Raw genomic sequence first — 23,831 nt, 5'->3', positions numbered from 1 at the left:
CAGCCTCTGCCATTTGACCTCTTGTTTCCCTGACGGTGGTGCTGTCAGGTTTAGGAGGTACAGCTCTTGCTGGAGGAAGTGTGTCACCAGGCGTGGGTTCTGATGCTCACAGGTTCATCTACTTCCAGTTTGCTCTCCCTGCTTTGCGCTCCAGCTGCCCCACCTCCCCACCAGGCTGCCTTGGCGAATACCATTGTATTTTATCACAGCAACCGTAAGGTAACTAATATGGGAAGCTTCCTCTTAAGAGTCCATCTTTTAGCATGCTGGCTGCCTCAGTAGGAGATAGATGCTCCTGGGGAGATGATGGGGCAGTGGGTGTGACCCAGAGCACACAGCTGCCAGGACTGTGTGCAGTCTGTGGCCCTCAGCTCTCAGAGCTGCAGCCTGTGGTTTTCTATTGTAGCAGCAACACACCCTAGGCAGGGACAGTGAGAAAGGGTAGAGAGCTGATGTCAGTGAAGGGTGGAGCCATATTCAGCAGTGCAGCCTCCTGTGGGCATTTTCTTCTTTCTTTTGGCCCTGCTGGCCCACCCTAATATCATCCTCCAAGGGGGACATCGGTGAGTAGTAATATTTTGAGGGTAATGTCACATCGAGTTGAGATAAAAGCAAGGAGTATGCTGAAATAATTTTCACCCTTTTCAGATTAGTGATAGTGGTCACTGAAGACTTCTTATTCAACCGTCAGGGCCTCTAAATGCTACATCTTCAATTAAGGAATTTACCCTTGCTATTCGGGTATTCCAGCGGCCCATGCATGAAAGGTAAAGGAACCTCTAAGAGGTGAGATTCCCCCATGACAGGCATTTAGGTCTCGGGGCTCATGCTCTTAAATGTGGTTATGAGAGCTAGGACTCCTCATTGAGGAGACATGGGAAGATGAAGTCATTGCTAAGGGAGAGAGAGAGAAATAAGGGGTGTTTTTAGAGGAACAAAGTTGGCATGGGTGTGGCTGTTTCTCTGGAACCTTCTGGACCCCTGCATCCATCAAGGATTCACTGGGTCTTAACCCCTCACTTTCTCCAATGCTGCCACCATTGAGGGCATGATTGTGTGCCTTTGGGCATGTCCCTACACTTCCTCGCTCTTGGGCTCTAGCTGGACTGCACTGGCTGCTGTCTTGTCCTATCGTAGGCCTTAGGGTTAACCTTGCCTGGACATTATGTAACCCTGGGACATTGAGAAGTGAAGCCACATTTATGAGAATGTCTTGTGAGGCTGCTCTGAAGGAAGATTTTCATGAGTCAACCAAGAGTGGGCCTGGATTCTGGATCCTGGATCCAAGTCTCTGTGTCCACGTGTGAGGCAACACAGCCCATTCTCTGGGGGTCTGGGATAGTTGTTGATTGTCCAAGCTTGGCCTCTACATCCTGAGTCTTCTTGAGTGTGCTTGGTGGGGCCCCATGCTGTCGTTGTGAAGCAAGGAACACTTGGCATTTTTTCTCTGGACTCTCAAGATGATGTAAACCTGCTCCTTATGCAAGTTATGGAAGCTCATCTCTGTTACCATCCACCATGCCACAGAGACAGTGTGGGATTTCCAGGAAAACTGTAAAGTGACTGAGATAGTCACTTCCTGTCTTGGTTCTAGGCCAGCAAGTTCACAGCAGCATATCCTGGCTTTCCAGTGTTCTGCTGCTGGAGGGAGAAATGGGAAATAACCCATTATGCAAAATAGTTGCTACAAAAATAATCCCTGGTGTGTGTGCGCATGTGTGTATGTGTCTGTGAATGTGTTTGTGTATATCTGTATGTGTGTGTGTCTGTGTCTGTGAATGTGTTTGTATAACTGTATGTGTGTGTATCTGTGAATGTGTTTGTGTATGTGTGTGTTTGGTATGTGTACGTATCTGTGAGTATGTGTACGTATGTGAGTATATGTTTATGTATATCTTTATGTATGTGTGAGTGTATGTGTATGGTACATGTGTATCCGAGTGTGTGTGTATGTATCTGTGAATGTGTTTGTTGTATGTGTATGTATGTGCTTGTGTATTTGTATGGTATATGTGTTTTTGAGTATGTGTATGTGTGTGTTTGAGTGTGTGTGAATGTATGTGAGTGTGTGTGTATGTGAGTGTGTGTAAATGTATGAGAGTGTGTGTATATGAATGTGTGTGTGAATGTATCTGTGAATGTGTTTGTGTATATCTGTATGTATGTATGAGTGTATGTATATGGTATATGTGTATGTGAGTGTGTATATGTGTGTATGAGTGTGTGTGAATGTGTGTATGTGAGTGGTGTATGTGTGTGTGTGTGTTCAGTGTCTTCTCCTGCTAAAGCAAATGTGTATGTGGTGAAGTGCCCTCTCTTAATATGAAAATATTACCCTTCATTTGGGTTTCCCATTTTTGTTTTCATGGATAGCTGTTGCTCAACAGGTGCTCAGAAATGCACAGAGCCTGAGGGTGGTCAGCCCTTCCTTTGTCAGCAGAGTAGAAGGGAGAGGGCGGGGACTGATCCAGATGTTTCTTCCTGTGTCTCAGTATCTCCTAGGGAGCAGCCATTTAACCCAACAGTCTCACAGCTATCTGACCATGTGCTATCTTGCTCATTTCCTTTTTGATGATCTCTTTTGTGTGTGGGAAGAAGATCTGGTTGTATGTTCTGCGGCACTGAGGGTGCTTCTATCTACAGGAAAAAGGCAGCCCAGATCAAACTGCCTTTTTGTCAAAAGGCCCAAGTACTGAAAAGTCTACTTACATAGTTTCAGGCAAACGTTAATTTAGGTTTTATAGAGTCGCACAGAACTGGTTCCTTTTTCTCCACAGGGACACCTTTGCAGTGGTTTCCCTTAAGTCATAAGCTGATCCCTAATGATCCCATGTAGCTGGCAGCCACTTTGGAGTTTTACATATAGTTAAATGCCCATGAAAAGAGTCTAAAGACCATCTCCCTGTTGTCTGAAAGGTTTTACATAGGTCATATGTCTGTCATTGGAGCTAGAAGAATACAGTGTACTGACAGGCTCAGTCTAGATCACATGATCCAGTGCTTGGGGGAGAAGCAGCAACCTGGAAACACAGAGATCCCAGAAAGGGATTTTGACTGGGAGGAGGGTGAACAGAATAAATAAATTACTCCTCTGCTCTTTGGTTCTGAGTACTGTGGACCTTGTTCTTCTGGGGGCTGTGGTATTTAATACTGATGCTAGGACTATGTCTATGAAGGCAGACTCTTGCATGTTCTCTACCAATATTCTGATTTTCACCTCTCCCCCTTTCCTTGTTCTTCATCTAAACACAGAGGAAGAGTTTGTTGAAACAAGACACATGTGGGTGCCTGAAATGGGAGGGAAAAATTATAGACAGACAGAAAAAAATAGCTAGCCAGTCTATTCAATCAAATATGTTAAAGGAAAGAAAGGAAGAAAGAAAAGAAAGAAAATTTTATTCTTTATGGTATTGGTCAGAAGGAACGAGCTCAATAAAGCCACAGCATGCACAATAATAAATATGCCCACCTGCCTTGTTAATTGTTGAACTTTTGAATTTCCCCAGTTTTGTTGTGTGTTCCCATGCTGTGTCCTTACCCTGTCTTCCGTGAACCTTAAATGCTGTTCTGTTCCATCTTTCTCTGCCAGTGGACAGTTTGCTGTTGTGAAGAAATGTCGGGAGAAAAGTACCGGTCTTCAGTATGCCGCCAAGTTCATCAAGAAAAGGAGGACCAAGTCCAGCCGGCGGGGTGTGAGCCGAGAGGACATCGAGCGGGAGGTCAGCATCCTGAAGGAGATCCGGCACCCAAATGTCATCACCCTGCATGAGGTGTATGAGAACAAGACAGATGTCATTCTGATCCTGGAGCTGTGAGTGTTCCCTGGGGTGTCTGGAAGAGACTGTGGGGGAGGGCATGGGGCTGCACGGGCCATAGTTATCCAACTGGGCCATCCTTGAGAGAAACCCTGAGCTGTCTACCTGAGTCTTGCTTGCTTGGAAGTCGCATCTTCCAGTAACTAAGGGACACTTGATTTGCAGGAGGGTCCCTGAATCTCCGGACTTACCCACTCTCCGAAGTTCAACTTTGTTTGCCATAAGCACACTACTTAGGAGGTTCTCCATAAGCTTCACACATGTGCCCCACTGTCTTTCCCCGTCTTTTTTCCTCTCGAATTCCATCCTCCTTTCTCTTGCTTCTCCTTCCTCCTTCCTCTTAATCTTCATACACACCCTGCTCTTAACTGTGGAGCTGTCAGCGATAATTACAGGAAGGCTCAAGTTGAAGCTGAGCGCTGAGACGTGATTACGGGACTCTGAGCATGCGGCTGCTTTTCCTTCTTGCCCGTCTAGTGTCACGGCGGGCAGCTGATTGACAAGCATTGTTCTGAACCATTTCTGGCTTTTACCTCCCGTCCCTCCCTTTCCTGGATCCCTGCCTGCCTGTGCTGTGTGGGGGACCCACTGCCACCAAGGCCATCAGCCTATTCTTGCAATTGAGAGGAAGGAGCCAGTGGAGGGTCCTTGGGGAGTTTCTCTGCAGGCATTTTGGATGTCCGATTGGGGAAAGAGGAATGGGTGGAGCTCATGCTCTGATAGCTGGTCCTGGTGGTCCTCAGTGGTCATGTGTGCCATTCAATCCCTGGGAGCTCTCTAATTCCAGTGTGCCTGCCCACTGTTTGACAGCTCCCTTTCTTGGTACATAAAATGAGATGGCATACAGCCCCTTTTTTAACCTTGTGGTTTTTTTGAAATTCCTGTCTGGTCTTTTAAATGATGCTGTAGAAATGCTTGCACGGCTCAGGTAAAGTTAGCAGGCATAGTCAGGGAACTCCCAGATCATGACTCAGGACAGCCCCACAGCTCTCCCTACACTCTACAGACTCCAGCATCCCTTGGGCCATTTTTATGCCCATCTCTATGCCCTAACCGCCAAACTTGCCAACAGAACCGGCAATGTATAGTCTGAGACCCGCTCCCCTAACTCAGCGTGAGATTCGCACGCACTCTATTCCTTTAAGAACCGCCTAGTAGCACTCTACCATCTGGATAAAAGGGCAGGCTTATTTTTCCGTTACCCAGTGGATATTTGGGCTGCCTCTGGTATTTTGTAGTCAGGAGTGGAGCTGTCCTCAACACTCACAGACTCCTGTGAACACACGTGTCCCCACCCACTGGGTAAGCACTTAGAAGTGGGGTTGCTAGGAAATGTGGTAATCCCACCAGCAACTGCCAGGCTTGGTTCCTCAAGCATTAAGTTTCACTTTTCAGCCTCCCGGGCAGTGGGTAGCTTCAGTCACCCTGCCAGCACCAGCACTGGCAGTGTTGTTGTTTTTAACTGCAAGTATGTGGCTAGGTGCTTGACATTGCCCAGCTTTGTGTTGCTAACGGTGCGGCAGCGACCTTGAAGGCTCAGATTGGAAGTAGGAAGGAGGGTCGTAAAGATGATTCCTTTGCCATGGGGTCAGGAGCATCTTCATAGATTCCAGCAGCCCCCGGGGCTGATGTTCTTGTCACTTCACCCCAATGTATATGTGTGGCTTGGGTGGTTCCAGTATGTGTCACTGACTGAGCTGTAAGGCTGTTCAGACATTTGGTTAAAATGCTCTGGGTGATTTGGGATGAGACCCACATGTGACTTGATTAGATCTAGTGAAACAGACAGCTCTCCATAAGGTGGGAGGGCTTCATTCATTCCGTGAAGGCCAACCTTACTCCCCTCGAGTAAGACACTTCTGTAGCCACCCTGCAGGGATCTGAAAAGGCATCTCTGATAAGCTCCGTGTAGATACCATTCGTTTTTGTTTGTGTTCAAAGCACGGTCAGACCCTTGGCCGTGCTCTGCCCTTATGTTCTTGGCAACCCTGAAAAGTAACTGTAAGCTGAAGAGTTTCCCTCCTGCCACTTGCATGGTAGAGCAGTCTGTTCACGGTCGAGCTACCTCCCATAGTAGCTCAGTGCAGAACAAGCTGGAAGGAGGCATAGGCTGCATCCCGCAATCACGACTTCGCATCCTCCACACGCCATTGTTCTGTACCGCCGTCATGCTGAGGCAATGATCTCTCCTGCCCGAGTTCTTGCCCACCCACCTCATTGCACGGTGAAGCCACCACGGAACTTTGGCATGCGCTCGAATCATTCTGTAACTCACCTAGAGAACTTAGCATTGGCGGTGTGGCCTAACTTTCTGTAGCCGTGTTGGAATGCCTGAGAAGGTTTTGTTTCGACTCACTGTTCAAAGTTGTCAGATCATGGTTGCTTGGCTTTGTCAAGTAGAGGCAGCATGTCATAGTGGTGAGCGTGAGTTGGCGGTATTTGTTCCTTCCATGATGGCCAGAAAATAGACAGAGAGTGAGGATGGGCAGGCATTTTAGTACCCTTGGAGGGTACACTCTAGCGACCTCACTTCCTTCAAGAATCATCCCTCCCTAAAGGCTCAGCCACTAGCTACTAGCACCACACAAACACTTCTGATCCACATGTAAACACCGACGCTGACTCCAAGTGTGTAGTGGTGCCAATTGGACACACCCGTGCTTATATAGCATTTCAATTTGGTCTGTCGCACACCAAAGGTGTTTGTCATTGGATTTTAAGATCCAGATTGCCAGATCTTTCAAGTTTTCATTCTTTTTTTTAAAATTAAAGTCTAATCTAGTTATTTTTTAAAGCCGTGGACAGTATAGTCAGTTTATAATACTCATCAGAGGATGAAACAATATGTGAAAGTCACCTGTGGCCTTACAGAAGTCCTGGTTTGAGAACATTTCGTGTGAGCAGTGGTATTGAGGTACCCCTGCTACAGAGGAAGCCACCTTAGGTAGGTGTTTCTAGATGGAAAACTCTAGAGGATCTAGATTTCCCTGAAAGATACAATGGAGTCAGCACTAGAAAACTTAGGTAGTTTAAAACATTGGACAGTGTGTGGAAACTTAAGTTCCTGAGCAATAGCATCTATTAGAGTCTGCAGAAAGGCTTACAGAAGACAGGGCTTTCCATTCCTTTCTAGACTTTCATCATAGGGACTCAAAAACTAATTAGCTGGGTGGTGGCATATACCTTTTAATTCCAGCATTTGGGAGGCAGAGGCAGGAGGATCCCAGTGAGTTCAAGACCACCCTGGTTTACATAGTGATTTCCAGGACAAGCTAGGGCTACTCAGAGAAATCCTGTATCAAAAGAAAAACAAAAAACACCCAAAACAAAAAAATTAATAACTAATTAACAATCTTTGATACAGGGCTTCATCGATCCTGGGCTAGGATCAGAGTGCCATGTAAAAAGAATGATTTGTAACTCTCAAGGGGCATCATAGGTCCGTACCACTAAGCCTGGATTTGTGTAATGCTAGAGGTCCAGCCCGGGGCTTTGGGAACGCTGTATGCAAGCACTTGGTCATCGAGCTATATCCTAGCCAAGCACTGGTGCTTTTTACATGTTCTGATGTGGATGCTGTGCTAGGTCTGTCTTTTGAGGAGCTGTTAGTGGTTAGGTTATGCCCACATATTCAAATATATTGAAATTCTTAATAGTTTCTCAGAATGTGATTTTATTGGAACAAAGGGTGATTTCCAGTGTGGTCAGTTCGTTCAAGGTCAGGCTGGAGTAATGCAGGGTCCTCAACCAGTGTGGTTGGTGCCATTATAAGAAGACCCTGGGCAGACCGAGATGCAGGGAGAATGGCGGTAGAGAGAACACTAGTGAGATGTGGTGGTCACAGTGGAGGGGTGCGTGGAACTCCTTCAAACCAAGGAAGCAATGGACAAGTGTTGATTTTGGAATCCTGGCCTCTACACAGGTGACATGGTAAATTGTGTTAAGCCTTTCCCGTGTGTGTGTGTGTGTGTGTGTGTGTGTGTGTGTGTGTGTGTGTGTGTGTGTGCGCGCACAGGTGCTAATGCAGGTCATGAAAATAATGTTTTTCATTTAAATGGTTACATTTTGCTTGTTATATTTTAAAACTTTTATGTATGTGTATGGTATGCATGTGTGCATTTGTTTCTATGTGTGTGTGGGTGAAAACATGTGTGTGAGATCAGAGTTTGGTATGGGTGTTTTCTTTCAAGGTAAAAACAACAACAAAACCCACCCAATGTAGGATTTACCGTTCTAACCATGTTTATACATAACATATACCTCATGTTGAACAGTGGTATTAACTGCATGCACATCGCTGTGCCCGATCTTCAGACAGTTCTTTTTGACAGACTAAAAACCCATCCCCTTTTAAACAGCCATTCCTTTTGGCTCTCTCGGTTTGGCTGGGGTAGGACGTTCCAGAGGAAGTTGCTTGAGGCAGACAGATTGTATGAGCGAGACGCCTTCTGTAAGGTCACTGCCTGCTTACTCCTTAACGAGACCCAGAGGTGCAGTCGCCAGCGCAGAAACTGTGCCTTCCTGTCATCATGCACTGGGTATGGTGCAGACACTGGGCTGGCTCACCCAGAACGGGGAGAGTTCTTCAAGAGCCAAAGGCCAGTTACGGGATAACGTGTTTTAAAAGTGATGCTTCTAGGCAAAGTGGTAAACAGGAGGGGAAGCTGATCAAGAGAGTGAGAGGGGTTTAGGAGCCCCATCTCTCAGGCAACCCCCCACCCCCTCAACCCCCAGTCCTGCTTCTCCCCTGGTGTCTGTGACACAGAGGAGATCGATCGACGATTTCACTTGAGATTGAGCTCTTAAGACATTTTGGTCCTTTGCTTTTGCTCACAAAGGCAATTTCAAGAGCTCTCCTGGCACCCCGCCCCTCAGTATCTCTTATTAGGCAAGAGCAGAGCATTCAAGAACATTTGGCAGCAGCCTTAGCCTTTCACAACAGACTAGACCACGTACAGTAGATGGCTTTCCACTCAGGCGTGCTCTTGAGAACTGAAGCCCTGTGCTCGTGTCTCTCAAGCATCCTTTATTCTCGCCAGGCAGGCCAGTTGAAAAGCGTTCCTTACGTTATTAATCGGTGTTTTTACTCACTGTGTAGACGGCTTGACTTGTGTGTGTGTGTCTGAGCTCTTGGCCGTGTGCTTTGAAGGGTCTCTGCTTTGTTTCTTATTCCATTGTCTAGAATGTTGTGAGCTCCACACAGGAGCTGGTCACCTTGATTATGGGGACCCTCTGCTTATATCTAAACAAGGTTTTATCTCTAAGATTTGGGGAACTTGGGATGCAAGTAGCTGACCCCTATCCGTGGGCTGCAGGGTCTGTCCACTGCACGGTGCCCATGGCCTCTTTACACTGCCTCATCGCAGGGCTTCATTTTCTCCTGTCTTGGTGAGATTCTCTTGAAAGCTGCACATCTCAAAGCTGGGACTGAAACAACCCCGCAGAGCTTCTGTCCCAGTCATGGGCTGTCCTTGTTTGGGGCTGCGCTTGTGGATTCATATTTCTTCACAGTGTGCTCCCCTCTCCCTGAGACTTGAGGGCTATAGGTTGGGGAATCCAATCTTAGCTCACACTTTTTGCCATATTCAGGCTCCTATATGCCCAGAACTCTGGGATGGTATTTGAGTTAGAGCCAGACACAAGAAGCTAGAGGCAGAACTCTCCCTTAGCTGCTACTCCACAAGGGAGCATGACCACCTCAGGTCCTTGGGGTCATTGCTTTATTAACCAGGGTCCACAGCAGGTCAGCAACAATCTTTCCAGAATTATCTGTAAGCCCCTTGGGCCCATCCTTTTAAAAAATTATTTAGAAGGCAAGTGGAAATATTTCTATAAACAACTGCATTCAATGCTCTTTCTCCTAATTTTTATTTCCAAATAACTTTTGTCTTACCACTTCTAGACTATCTTGGTTATTTTTTTTAAAAATATCTTTACATTTATTTTTATGTTTTGAGTACTATATTTACATCATTTTTCTCCTCCAAATACTCCCATACCCCCTCCCTCTCAACATCATGATCTCACACACACACACACACACACACACACACACACACACACGTATAAATATATGTATATACACACATATATATGTACATATGTATACACACATACACAACCTGCTGAGTGAATTTAGTGTTACTTGTATGCATACATGTTAGGGTTAACCATTGAATAACCTATTAGGGATCTCATCCCTAGAGAAGACGATTCTCCATCTCTTGGTAGCTATTTATTTCCTATAGCTCTTTATCTAGGCATGGGGACTTGTGATATTTCCCTATTCACTTGGGATGTCAACTGGTGATGTCACTGTGTAGGTGGCCATTTCGTTAAGATTTCATGTGTGTAGATCCTTGTCATATGTAGGGACTGCTTCCTGAATCCTAGTGACCTCAAAATACACCTATCCCAGTGAATTTCAAAGAGGACTCTGAAAAGCCAGTCAGGACTGTGAGGACCTCTGATCTTTCTACCTCTTTCTCTTGTCTTTTCTCCAACTTCTACATTCATTTTTGTTCTTTCTTTTTTCCTTGCATTTCCCCGAACTGTATGAGGATGGACAATGATGAGGTGTTGAGGTGGGGCTCTGCTGTCCCGCTTGCATGTGCCTATGTGTGCCCCGTCGACACGTTCCTTTGAAGAAAAGACAATGTCAACTTTATGTGCCATACTACTTAAGATTGAGCTTGGTCTCAATGTCAGGTTTCATAAAGCATGGGCAGCTCAGAGGGATGAAAAGGCGGGGCGTGGCTTTAGAACTGGGAGCTGACCCAGTGAGATATCTTTCTTTATGAGTTGATGATTTTTATTTTACTTACGTGATGGCTATAAAAGTACTTGCAACGGAGTTTCTTAGATAGCAGTGTGTTGAATCATTCTGAGTCCTGTGAGGAAGCAGGTGGGCACACAGAACATCGTGAGCCTCTTAACTGAGGGCTGTCACCTTGATGCTTCAGGAAGAACAAGTGTCAGGAAACAGTGTGCTACAGACGCTAAGAGCAAGGTGTTTCTCTCCCGCTTGGATGGCAAGGGGGGGTGCTTGGGAGCTTGGGAAAGGTCAGCTAACTAGGGAAGGAAGAGAGATCTGAAGAAGTAGGCTGTAAAGGAGTTCTCTTGATTTTTTTTTTTCTGATCCCATGAGACTGAGGTGAATGATGAAACCCTACAGTTCCTGGGACCCAGTCCTTCTACTGAAGAAAGTCCACTTATCCCCAAGTGAGTAGAGCTCTCCTTTCAAAAGCAGTGGGCCCATCAGAAAATTTCAAAGGAAGGCACACCTTTTGGAGATCAGTCTTCTGTTCCTTTTCCCTATTTTCTGCCTCAATGAGACCATTGTTGGAATGGGAGGTGGAGACAGGGAGAGCAGAGAGGTCGGGGCTTCGGCAGGTTTAGATTTTCATTGCCAGGGTGATGCACCCCGCTGGACACTCAGTATATCTGCTTCTACCTCTTGGATTTCTCTGTCATTTGAAGACATGAGAGCCATCCACACTCATCAGAAGGGATGAGAGCCATCCACACACAGAATGGTTACAATAGATGTTGTATTGATGGAGGCAGGAAGCAACCTGTACCTGTTTGTTTTTCTTCTCTGCTGAGCCTTGGTCCATCTTCAGATGAGTTGACTCCGCCCTCTGTTTCTCTATGGTAAGTAAAAGGGCTTCTGTTTCAGCTGACTAAAATGTGGCACGCAATGCTTTAATATGTATGCAGTTCAAGACACTTAACCATTGCTTCCTGGTGTTTCTGACCTCCAAGATGATATTACTAGGTTTCTCAGAGGCCCATAAGCCTCCTCATCAACATTCTACCCAAATGGATCTCCTCAAACTTCAATAGTCTAATGTGAACTTCTGGTCTCCTTGCTAGCCCATGGCTCCCCTGGCTCTTTTTGGCTTCCTGTCTACCCTTCCACAATGTTCATAGTTTTGTTTTATCTCATTTTCACCTTTAGAAGTGTACTGACCATTACATTTACTAGAGTATATGTGTGCTCTCTGGGATAGCGCTAGAATTTTGTTTGTTCCGATACACTAAACATCCAGGAGATACGCAGACAAGCACAGTGCCTAGTAAAAGTGGTCCAAGTCCTAGTCAGTCCAAGAGGCTAGCAAGGAGAAAGTTTTCTGGTCCTTAGAAACAGCAGAGAGTCTGTCTAGGGTAGGTATTGGGGGTGAGGAGAAGAAGGAATGCCTGCAGCGTTGCTGCCCAAGTTCCTGTGACCTACCATGCTTAAAGCAATTTTCTTTAATGGGAACAGGTAGCTTACCAGCACTGGACCAGGGGAAATTGTATTCCCACCAGATGTGGGTAGATTAGGGTAGTCTGACTGGAAGGATGGTCAGTAGATGGGGCTTCAGGAGTTGAAAACATACTGCGACGCTAGATTTGTGTCATGTGGGTGGCTGAACCCACCAGAGACATGTAGTATAATCCTGCCCACCATGGATCAGATGCTAAACCAATGCTCATAGAAGGAAATCAGGATGGCAGAGGATCAAAGGTCTGCTTGCTCAAGATGGAGTCTTGCTTTCATGCCCCTGGACTATGTTGCTGAAAGGAACATGCTGATCTCGTCTCTGAGCAACTCTCCTGGGATTGGCTCTCTACCCCCAGCTACATCTTCTAGCAGAACAAGGCTGCACACTGCTTCTTCCCTTTCCTTATAATGTAGGCGGTCAGCTAAAGGCTTTCCTCACTTCCTACCTCTTCTTTATGGTTCCTGGTTCCTTTCCTGCCCTGGCCTTGCTCCCCATTATTAACACCCGGGCTTCTTAGCACGAAAATGGCTAACAAGGAGGAAGTGATAAGAAACCTCCATACCCACAATTGAATTTCGGTTCCAACATCTTTCTCTTTCCCTGGCTTTCCTTCTTCCCCTAAGACACACCCTCAAAGTGAGGGGAGAGCCTCCTGTGTGCGCACGAGGAGCTCAGTTCTCCACATGCGTGTCTCAGGGGCAATGTGACCTTTTTGCATTTGCTGTGCTCTCTCTGATGGACTGGTGGTCCTTTGGCCTAGATTTCCAGGTCATTAGCAGCAATCTCGAGCTGTCATTTTAGTTCCTTTAGTGGAGAGTTGAACCAGGTTGGGGAGGAGGAGCCGAAGTCACACAGCCCCTGGATAATCACTTCCCCTTGTCTCCAGCTAGACAAGATAAATTGTTTTTGGAACCATCCTCCATCTATGGCTGTCTTATCTTGGTTTATGTCCCACTGGCCCTTTGTTCTAATACCGGTTGTAATTACCCAAGCTGAAGAGAGCTCTGGCTGCCCCAGCTTCTCCATTTGCCCCACTTTCGATTGGCCTAATTTTTTCTGTGGGTTTCCAAAGCTTGGGCCGAAGCCATTAAAGTAAAAAGAGCCTTGGCATATGCTGCAGGGCTTTCTGGCTGTTGGGTTTTTCATTTCCCCTGGAATGAGTGCTTTAGTTCAAGCAATCTACATGGCTCAGGTGCCAGGGGGAATCTCGTCTCTTAGCTCTTTCCTTCTTAGTCACCTCCTCTACAATCCTGCCTAAAGTGGTGCTGCTCCTGAACATTCTCATCAGTACGTTGACTATGGCCATTGATTTAGGTCACCGGGCTAAGTGGATGAGGATATTTCTGCTAGGAGATGATGGTTTGTTTCCAGGGTCATGGTTAGGGTACCATGTTATAATATGGCCTCCTCCTCTCAGAATAGCATAAACCCACTACCATCTTGGGGTCCCTCACATGGGAGTGCAGACTTTACCCTCTTCCCAATTCCAGCTCTACTGATTTTGGGAGGTGCTGGAGTGTGTAAGAAGTGGGAGGTGAACCAAAAGTAAGATTCCATGATGCCACATGCCTGATGTCATTGCCAGGATGAGGTATGGGATATGTGGCCATGTGGTCTTTCCTGGTCACCCATGCTCCTGTAAACTGACTAACCCAATAGGCTTATTGGTTCACTGAGTTGGACTTGGGTGGAATCTTGACAAGTCTGTCACTTGAACCATAGCTGGTGAATAGATATTTGTTCATATCCCAGAGAACGATATCCAGTACCAACATACAGACAGTCTGAGGGCTGAGTCTCCTTTACATATCTATAGTCCTCCCATAGTGACATCTGCCACTAGACACTAAAATGTGGTATCCAGAGGGACATGTGCTTCCTAGTAGACTTCTCATCTGATACCCTGCTAGTCAAAATTGTCCTCTTTCCAACTTAAGTATGAATTTCTGCATCTAAATTTCTTAAGAGCTGAGAGTCTTTATTGCCTTGTGTATATAATTTCCTCCTCTCTTCTTCCCTCCTCCTCCCTTCTTTTGTGCTGGAGAAACAGACCCAGAATCTAAAGTACTCCTAATACTGAGTCACACTCCCAATGCAATGAAAATTCTGACAATTTTCCAACTTTACCTCTCTCTTAAAATATACTGTCTAAGACCATCTATAGTCTTTAGGTTTGATGGATAGGGTGGCCCAGCCTCATGTTTTGAGTATTAAGTGTTCACTCTACCCTGTTAGCCAAGCAGTTAGGGATTCACTTGGACCCCAGGCTTCCTTTCTACTTTCCTGACTCTGCTTTTTTCTCATCTGGATTTGCTCATGACATCACCTGACATAGATACTTGGAGCCCTTACCTACTAGGTCTTTCCTACCTTGACTGCAAACGAGTCTGGGAAACCCCAGGTCCAAAGCTCCTTATAGTAACCAGAAACCCTAGGTTCCCCTCCCATCACAGTAATCACCTTAAGGCCTCTCCAATCTCAGGTATATTGGGCCATTGTCTGCAGAACTGTGAATTGTTCTCTCTGCAGTTTTTTGCCTGTTCCCAGCTGAACGGATGGTTCCGCCATCACCTCTGGGAGCCTCCAACAAATTCTTACTTCATCTGTTTGAAATATTTTCATGCCAGCTCTCATCCATTCCCCGCCCCCCACCTTTTCCTCCCCCCTGCATCCTTTCTCCTGATCCCTTGTAAAAATCCAAGCAGAGGATCAGAAAATGAGTAAGTGTTCTGAAGCCGGGGGAGGAAAGGCTGTGGTTTATGCCAATCCGTCGTAGGTGTGACAACCACCTACCTGAGGGTGGTGGCCCTGCGGGATGTGATGTGCCGCAAGGTGTGAACAGCAAGCGGCCTGCAGCAGACCTGATGCTGTATCTCTCAAGAGCTAAGAAGGGTTTCTCCTCCAAAGATGTCATGGCACAGCCTACCTTTGAATTGAAAGCAGCGTTCAGGCTCCACCGTCCTGGTGCTCTGTGCAAACGGGTAGAGATAAAGTTGTCTTTACGCTGGAAGAAGAAGAAAGAAGTAAAATGGAAGGCGCTTGACGGGTTGGCCTTGAGTTTGAGTGTATGGTCATCTCAGGGCTTGGCGAGGCTTTCTGGGAGCTGGTGGGACTAGAGGTTGTGGCTTAGGATGTAGAATAGCTCCTACATCCTCTCTGCAGCTCACAGGTATGGTGCCTGCTGCTGCTGCTGCTGCTAAACCATGATGCTTTTCTGGCATTACGTCTTCATCTTAATGATGGAAGAAGGTCATAATTCTGCCTTTTATTCGTTCGTGAGAACCCTTGCCAGGAATGAGAAGTTGCCCACATTCTTCATCCATGACTGTAGAAGATGAGGTTCTCCTTTAAAAATCAGATTCATGTATTTATTTGCTTATATATGTGGGTGTGCAAGTGTGCATGTGTACACGCTCACACATGGAGAGTTCCAGGGACAACCGTCCAGAGTCACTTCTCTACTGTATGGGTTTCAGGGATTGAATGCAGGTTGTCAGTCTTGGTGGAGATGCTTTTGTCGGTGAGACATCTGTTGGGCCCTCCTAGAGACTCTGTATTCTAGGATATCAAGAGATAGTGAGCTAGATCAAGAGATAGGCTTTCATAGGATGCTTCAGGGGTTGGAGTGACACAGAGCACATCACCTTCTGCCACAGAGATTCATAGAATCTTAGAATGTCAGAGCAAAGTGGGAGCTGAGATGTCCCTGTCTTAAGCTCGGGATCAGTGTGCACAAAGGTTACTTTAAAGACCCTATTAAATGCCGATTCGGGGACCTAGTCAAGCAGGTTCAAGGAAATTGTATTTAAATGTGTCCCCTAATCATTAGGTTATGAGACCTGCAGGACTGAATTTCCCACTCCCTCATTCATCGACAGTAAAACTAGGGTTCAGTCACCCACATCTGAGGCCACATTTGGTACTGGGCATTCCCGTGCTAAAGACCATTCAGGCCCCTGGCAGGCCACTCCCAGACCTGTACCCTGAAGTCTGTGCACAATATGTTTCCAGACTTGTTGATGTTCCCCAATCTCATCTGTGGTACCAGATGAGGACATGCCCCTCCCAGCCCCCCAGGAATCTAGCAGTTGCCTCGAAAAGGGCCAAGTCTGGTAACTAGCCAGCAGTTGAATGTCCTCAGCACTGTAGGTTGACCAGAGCTAATCCAGAGTTGAATCCAGTGACATTTGGGAGCGGGGGCAGCTGTTAACACAAGTCAGGGCTTTCAGATATTTATTTTAGAGACTTAAATCTTGCAAAGTAATAATTGGGGGCAGTTTTAAAATGAATTTTTCTACAACCCACTGACTGTGTAACTTACCCAGGAGCCCACAGAGCTTTTAAAACTCTGTAAAAAATCCTTTCAGGAGGCGTTGCTGGTGAAAAAGAACTTGTGTTCCCATCTCTTGGTGGAGACAGAGAGTGTCTGTGAGCTTGTGCTTTAAACATTGTGTGTATGTACATGTGTGTGTGTATGTAAATGTGTGTGTAAATGTGTGTGCATGTACATGTGTGTGTGTGTGTGTGTGTGTGTGTGTGTGTGTGTGTGTTAGCATTGGAATTTAAAGTTCTCCAAAAAGGCTCAGCTTGCTCTTAATCTGCTCTCCAGATTTCTTGTCACCCCTTCCATTGATCTTAAATTAAATTTATATATTTTTAAAAGCTACTCTTTTTCCCCCATTTACACTGACACTGTGCTGGCTGAGTTGAGCAGCTGAGATAAACCGTGCACCCTAAAGTGCGCAGTTTTTCATGTGTAATCTTAAAGAAGGCTGACAGCCCCTGCTTCCAGGCCCAGGTTAATCAGCTGCTGGATTAGGTAGCTTCCTGGAAAAAGGCATGACCTTGATTTCAGGAGCATTCTGTATCAAAGAAGAGCTTTGGGGCTGGGGCAAGCCAATGGTATATCCACTGAGCTGCTGAGTAGGGTGACAATAAGTCCTTCAGGGACAGAGTGGCCCCATGGATGTCTGCTGTCATGGTCTAAAATGGGCACACCAGTTTTCTCATGAGTTCTGGAATCTATCCGTGTAAAATCTGATGCCTGTGCTCTCCACTGGGTGGGATGGTCCAAGATCTTCTTTACTTGGGGGTCTCTAGTTCTCTGTCTCTCTTAATTTTTTCTACTTAAAAAATATTTATTATATATAAGTATATTGTAGCTGTCCTCAGACACACCAGAAGAGGGCACCAGATCCCATTACAGATGGTTGTGAACCATCATGTGGTTGCTGGGAATTGAACTCAGGACCTCTGGAAGAGCAGTCATGCTCTTAACTGCTGAGCCATCTCTCCAGCCCATCTGCGGCTGTCTCTTAGAGCACCTCTATGTGTTTTGTGGATAGTCAACAAATGTTGTCATACAGAAGGGACTGAAGTGGGATGAGCCCGCATTACCAATGAAGGCCTTCCCTGGGTGGGGCACATTGTCACCTGAGTCCTCCCCATAGCTGACACTCTACAAGTAAAGCCATAGATGAGAGGGAAGATGACAGGATTCATGTGCAGAGCAGCACAGTGTAGGATCCTGTCTAGCCATCTTTAAATGACAACAGTGGCCTGCATCATGCCAGAGCCAACCACCCACGTGATGGGGGTTGATGTGTGTATACATTTCCAACCCCTCAATACTGTGTGGGTGGCTTGCAGTGGCCACTTGAGAATAGCTTTTGTCTAACCCTAACTCCAGAGAGCTATTGTTAAATATTTTAGCACACAACTGCCGCTGTGGGAGGAATTTCTGTTTGAAGCCGAGCAGGAAGAAAGATATAAGTATTTGCTAACCATAAAGGGCCCAGATATGCTTGGGAACTTTAGCACAGCTCTATTAAAAAGGTGTGGTTGGCTCCTCGTTTTATAGGAAAAGAATCAGAGTCTCTGTGAGGCTGAGCAACCCCACAGGATCTGAGTTGGGACCACCCATGTTTGTAATTTTGCCTCACATTGCCCGGGACTCCTGGTGTGGAGAGATTTGGGTCTGGAGAGAAAGAGATTAGCAGGGAGGTGCTGGGGAGAACCATCCACTGAAGAGGACAGAGCCCAGAGCTCAAGGGCAGCAGGGACAACCTGGGACAGGCAGGAAGAAGGGTTGGTAGAGTTGCTATAAGGGCCCATCCATCTGTGTGCTGTATGCAACACTGTAGGTACAGTAAGACAAAGCACCAACAGGAACAGCCAGACCACAGCCCATGTTTCTCGTGGGCAAGAAAAGGTATGATTATGTGTGGAAGCCATAACCAGTGTCACTGAGGCAGAGAGTGGAGTGGGGAGGAATATTATATCCACCAGGGAAAGGTGTAGGTTGATGTCATGGTGATACCTGATTTGACAATGGAGAGTGAGGCGGGGACAAAGCTTTGCTAAGGTGAGAGAAAAGAGAAAGTGAGAGATTCAAAAAGGAACAACATGGAAGCAGACTTGGATGTTTCTCTCGGTGCATCTCTATATGGATAAGGTTGTTAGGAATATTTTATAAGGGATGGAATTGTACAGGATGATCGGACTTTTCCAGGTGGGCCAATCACATCATACTAATTGGATCAGAGTATTTTGGTGTGTTCTCTGATGTGGAGACTTAATTGAGTTCAAAAGAGGGTGCAGTGGTGGGATGCACAAAGCCCATCATGGAGTTGGGATGTGTGTGTGCAAGGCTTGGCAACAACATGCCAAGGGAGAGTGAGTGAAAACAACATGCTGGGGTGGTCGTGGACTGCTTGGGTCAAAGGAAGCCAGGGTCTTCGAGTGCTTGAGGGCAGCATGGAGCCGCTGAGGTAAAGATACCCCACAGAGCCATGTGGCCCTACTGGTGCCAGCACTAGCAAGGGATCAAAGTTTACCTCCTTTTATTCACTGCAACAGAAAGGCCTCATTCTGTTTGCTCCTCTGTTCCTTCCTTCTCCCAGGGAAGCTTAGCAGTATGGGCCAGCTGAGAAAGACCGGAGGGCAGAGAACTTTCAGGTCCAAGCCTGCTGAATCCTACGTCCTGTGCTGTTGGGGATACAGCCTCCTTCCCTTATTGTTCAGAACTCTGCCTTGTGTCTTTAACCCCAAACCTTCAAAGGATTATTCTGTGGCTCCCAACAACTGATAGAATGTGAAACCCAGAGAGAAGAGATATCTTCAGGACTCGGGGCCAGCTGAGAGAAAATTCAGATTCAGTGATTAAGAGCACTAGCTGCTCTTCGACAGGACCAGCCTCCAGTTCCCAGCACTCACGTGACCGCTTAGTGTCTGTAACTCCGCCCCCAGGAGATCATACACCCTCTTTTAGTCTCCACGGATACCAGACATGCATGTACTACAACTTACCTGCATTCGGTAAAACATTCCTACACAGAATGAGATGGATAAATCTTTTATTTCTGAAAAAGAATTTAATCTGGATTCCCTGGATCTGGATGTGCTGTGTGGGTGGTCTCTTGAATAGAGAAGAGCATTGCCCCTCTCAACCCAGAGAGCACAGAAAGGCTGGAGGAACAGAAAGGCTGGCCCGTCTCTTCATGCAGGGTCCTTTGCCAGTCTCGTTTTCCCTCTATTTTCCTCCTCCTCCCCATACTTGAACGATCTGTTCTCTTGTTGTTTTGATCCAATAGCACAAAGGCATCACATTCTCTTGGGGAACAAGTGGAGAACAATGGTCAGGAGTATTTGCAGGATCATGAATGTATTTCCCACAGCTAGGCTGGGCGTGCAGGTGAGAAAGTCAGGTACCTCACTGATAAGGTTCATACTCTGTTGGCTCTTGCTGTCCTCTGGCGTTCCCAGGGCTTGTCACCAGACTCCCAGTGCATACGTGGGGCTTGCTGAAGGATTGCAGGTTAAACCCCTGAAGAAGTAGTTCCTAGTGTTTGGAATGCTTGTTATAAGTGTTCAGGCTTTCAGTCTGAATTTCTCGGAAACCTTCATGTAGCAGGTTGTAAAGGCCCAGGATCTTCATTAACAAGGTGTCCCCAGTTCTGAGGCCAGTGGAGCCTGAGCTCAAGCAGCCAGCTTCCAGAAGAAGGCTGAGGAGGTGGGAGAGAGCTTTCCTTTAAGGAGCATTTGCATGCTTACACTGAATGGGTTTAGTATCACTAGATATGGTGTTTATGGAGTTGTCTTGCTGAACAATAAAGAATATAGCAGTTATGTGTATAATCACACTTAATTGTCATGTTGTGGATGGTCGAACTTGATAAAGATTGCCTTACACGAACTCTTATTAAATTCTCCCTGTGATTTCCCATTAGTTAACACCATAGAGTTTTAGAAGAATTTGTTCTCTTCACTGGATAGAAAAGGTTTTGCGAGCCTGGTACCGTGCTAGAGGCAGTGAGTGTCCAAGAGTCACCGACAGCTCTGGGCTCTGACTTCTGACCTCAGTATGCTTACTGTCTGGCAATGGGGACAGATTTACTAAATCCTTCTCCAGCCGTGCACTTTGCAGACTTGCATAATTTCATTCACAGCAACTAAGATATTTCTTTAATTTATTAGCAAATGTGCTTTTTAAATGGTCTTTGTCAAGGTGTACATATCCACTCATAAACAAATATTTGGCTCAAGAAAATCCTTATGACACCATGTTAAAAACCAGTTTAAAATCAGTTGAAATACTGGACACTGTTTCACAGACAGGATGGGTTATTCTGTGAGTGTTACACAAATTTGCAATGTTGCTCCCCAGCCCCGACCAGAGAGTTAAAAATTCTAAGTTTGAAATGTAATTGAAATATTGCAAAGAAACACTATCATCTGGAGAGACAGCTCAGTGGGTAGTGTTTGCTGAACAAGCATGAGAGCCCAAGTGTGTGTGCACACTGGCTTGTGTAACCTGATAGGCAGGTCCCAGGGGATGGCTGACCAGCCAGTCTAGCCAAAATGGGGAGCCCGGGGCTCAGAGAGAAGTTGTGCCTCAACAAGAAGGTGCAGAGAGACCTACACCTAGGTTGTGAGCACACACATAGGTGAGATTCCTCTTTAACTCCCCACAGATTTTCTTTGCTCTGTTCCCTCATTTGTGAATGTAGCACATTGGGGAAGGACCAGGAGATGTTTCAGCACATCTTCCTGAAATCCTGTCTGTAAGTTGTCTGTCACCTAGGAGATGACAAATCCCACACATGGAGGGAGGACGACCCTGTTAACCCTGGCTCCTGACTCTCAGTGTTGCAGGAGGTGAGCTGTTTGACTTCCTGGCTGAGAAGGAATCCCTGACGGAAGAGGAAGCCACAGAGTTCCTCAAACAGATTCTCAGTGGTGTTTACTACCTACACTCACTTCAGATTGCCCACTTTGACCTGAAGGTAACACTGTGTGAATGGAAGCTGCATGTCAGCTTATGCTAGCCATGGCTTGTTGGCCAAGAGAAGCTGAGGCACCCGAGTAAAGACAGTTGGAATTAATCATGTAAATCACCAGCATAAAATGTCTGCCTTAAGTTGGAATGCCCAATCTCTGTTTTGAGGTACAGAAGCTTGAGATCAATGGTCACAGTCAGGAATGCCTGGTAAGTTGTCCAGGGGCTTATCAGCCAGGCTCTTAAGCAATGCCTCTTTGACACTGGGCCATTTTTGGCTTCTGGCTGGACAACTTTTATCATCCTGTTGTCAACTTTGGGTGGGAAGTATCTTGAATCTATTTGATACGAGCCTGGGTCCTGATTTTTCTTTCTACTACCAGGGAAACCCAACTGTGACCTTGGCTGGGTGTAGGGTCTTTGTGAGGCTGGAAGGGAGATTAGAAATGTGTATGCTCTGTTCCCAGCTGTTGGGGAGCTCACTCATTTTTTTGGGAAAGGAAGACAACACAGGGACAGTAGAAAGCTGTAGTGTTAGCTTGATAGGAGGTGAGCCACAGGTTGGTGCAGGCCACTGAGCTAGAACAAGGCTGCAGAGGACTGAAGTGCCCATCATTTTCCTAGAGCAAAGCTGTAGTGTCCACCCCCCCTCCCCCGTATTCACCTGCTCACACCATAAGGTGAATTTCGGCCAGTGCTCGTCTGCTTGATGTCTTGATTCTGACCAGGGAGCTGGCAAACGCCCATTAATAAGTGTTCCCTGGTCAGCTGCCAGCACCAGAGGGTAGGAGGTGACATGCGCAGCCTCAACTTACCTATGCTTACTGGAAATGCAAGTTGTCAAGAAGGGCTGTGCTCCTACCTAAATGGAACATCTTAGGCCTGCCTTTGCATCCTGCCCCCCTTCTTTACCAAGTGCTTCCTGGCCTCTTACCTCAGAGGCTCCTGGAGACACCCGAGCTAAAACCTGCTCTCCCCAGGGCTGTCATTCGCTCTCTGTTATCTGCTTGCTAGTTGTTTGGCTGCCTGGTTTTTGTTTGTTTTCTTTGTTGTTTTTGAGTGAAGAAGGACCATTCTGTTTACTGCCCCCCCTTCCTCTCTCTCTCACTCCAAGCCGGAAAACATAATGCTTCTGGATAGAAATGTGCCCAAACCTCGGATCAAGATCATCGACTTCGGCTTGGCCCATAAAATTGACTTTGGAAATGAATTCAAAAACATATTTGGGACACCAGAGTTTGTGGGTAAATCTTCTCTGCCCTTGGGCTCACTTTTGTTTCATCCCCAGTCCGCCGGTAGCACCTCCCCGGCTCTAAGCCCACTCACTCCCTGTCCCTGTTTCTGTTTGTTACATGGTGATAAAACATTGGCCTGCAGTTTTTCAAGCTAACGAGTCTTTATTTTCTCTCAGCTCCGGAGATAGTCAACTATGAGCCCCTTGGTCTTGAGGCAGACATGTGGTAAGGAGCACAGCCTTGGTGTTGTTTTCTTCCTGATCTATTTGACTATTTTAATAACATGGCTTTGTCTTTATTTTCCTGTGCAGGAGCATCGGGGTAATAACCTATATCCTGTAAGTATCAAGTGTACAATTTATGTCATCTTTTCTTGCTCTGAGACTGACCGGAGAGATCCTGTTGGCTCCTTCAGCTTGTGCATGCCCTTCATTAAACATCTTCATCCTGCATGCTCAAAACATATTTACTTTATGCTAATTACATTTGTCTCTAAATCAAAATGAATTGACAGTAATTGTAGCATAATCTATGGTGAAAATTATTTGTCCATTGCTGAGAAAATAGAAGAGTTTTGTTTTAAACGATTCTTGGTTCAAATGACCATGTACGGTGGTGTGTTTGTGTGTGCTTACTAGTGTGAATGTGTGGGCATGTATGTGTGTGCATGTCTGTGTGCATATACATACATGTGTGTAGTGTGCGTGCGTGTGTGTGTGTGTGTGTGTGCGTGTGTGTGTGTATGCACGTGTGTGCCTAGGTGTGTGAGTGTTGGTATGTTTGTGTTTGTCAGTGTAAGTACATGGGTACAACCGATCATTTTATTCTATTTTTACTTCTATTTTTTTTTTTTTTTTTGAGATAGGATTTTTTTGTCTTTCCTTTTTTCTTATTTTGTGTGTATGAGTCTTTTGCCTGCATGTATGTACACACATCATATGCATCCTGGTGCCCTGGAGTTCAGAAGGTTAGAGCCCTTGAGCTGAGGTTATAGACAGTTGGGAGCCACCATGTGTTTGCTGGGAATTGAACCCTTGTCCTCTCTGGAAGAGTAGTCTGTGCTCTTAACTGCTGAGCCACTTCTGCATCTCTAAGAGAGAGCTTTTTTATGGACCTTAAGCTCATAGATTTGGCTACATTGGTTGGCTGCTGAGGTGCGGGTATCTAGGTAATCCAGTTGTCTACTGCTCAGTGCCCGCTGCCCCAGTTACAGTCACACACCACTGATCCTGCCTTT

At 46.2% G+C, this 23,831-nt stretch overlaps 1 protein-coding gene across 2 annotated transcripts in view; it reads left to right on the top strand.

The window, feature by feature from the left end:
- The window catches only part of DAPK1 (death associated protein kinase 1), a 146,571-nt gene that overhangs the window by 80,817 nt on the left and 41,923 nt on the right, over positions 1 to 23,831 (top strand). The window contains exons 2-7 of one of the 2 annotated variants that reach the window (XM_080942327.1): positions 649 to 767; positions 3,590 to 3,811; positions 21,228 to 21,366; positions 22,474 to 22,603; positions 22,771 to 22,819; positions 22,906 to 22,932. In XM_080942327.1, coding sequence (XP_080798453.1) covers positions 757 to 767; positions 3,590 to 3,811; positions 21,228 to 21,366; positions 22,474 to 22,603; positions 22,771 to 22,819; positions 22,906 to 22,932 — 578 coding nt within the window. In that variant the 5' untranslated portion in view covers positions 649 to 756. The remainder of the gene's footprint in view (positions 1 to 648; positions 768 to 3,589; positions 3,812 to 21,227; positions 21,367 to 22,473; positions 22,604 to 22,770; positions 22,820 to 22,905; positions 22,933 to 23,831) is intronic. The other variant, XM_080942326.1, reaches the window with a different exon arrangement.

The sequence above is a fragment of the Micromys minutus genome (genome assembly GCF_963924665.1).
Source record: "Micromys minutus genome assembly, chromosome: 1".
In the NCBI taxonomy this organism is placed as follows: domain Eukaryota; kingdom Metazoa; phylum Chordata; class Mammalia; order Rodentia; family Muridae; genus Micromys; species Micromys minutus.
This window is presented reverse-complemented; position numbering and strand designations above follow the sequence as displayed.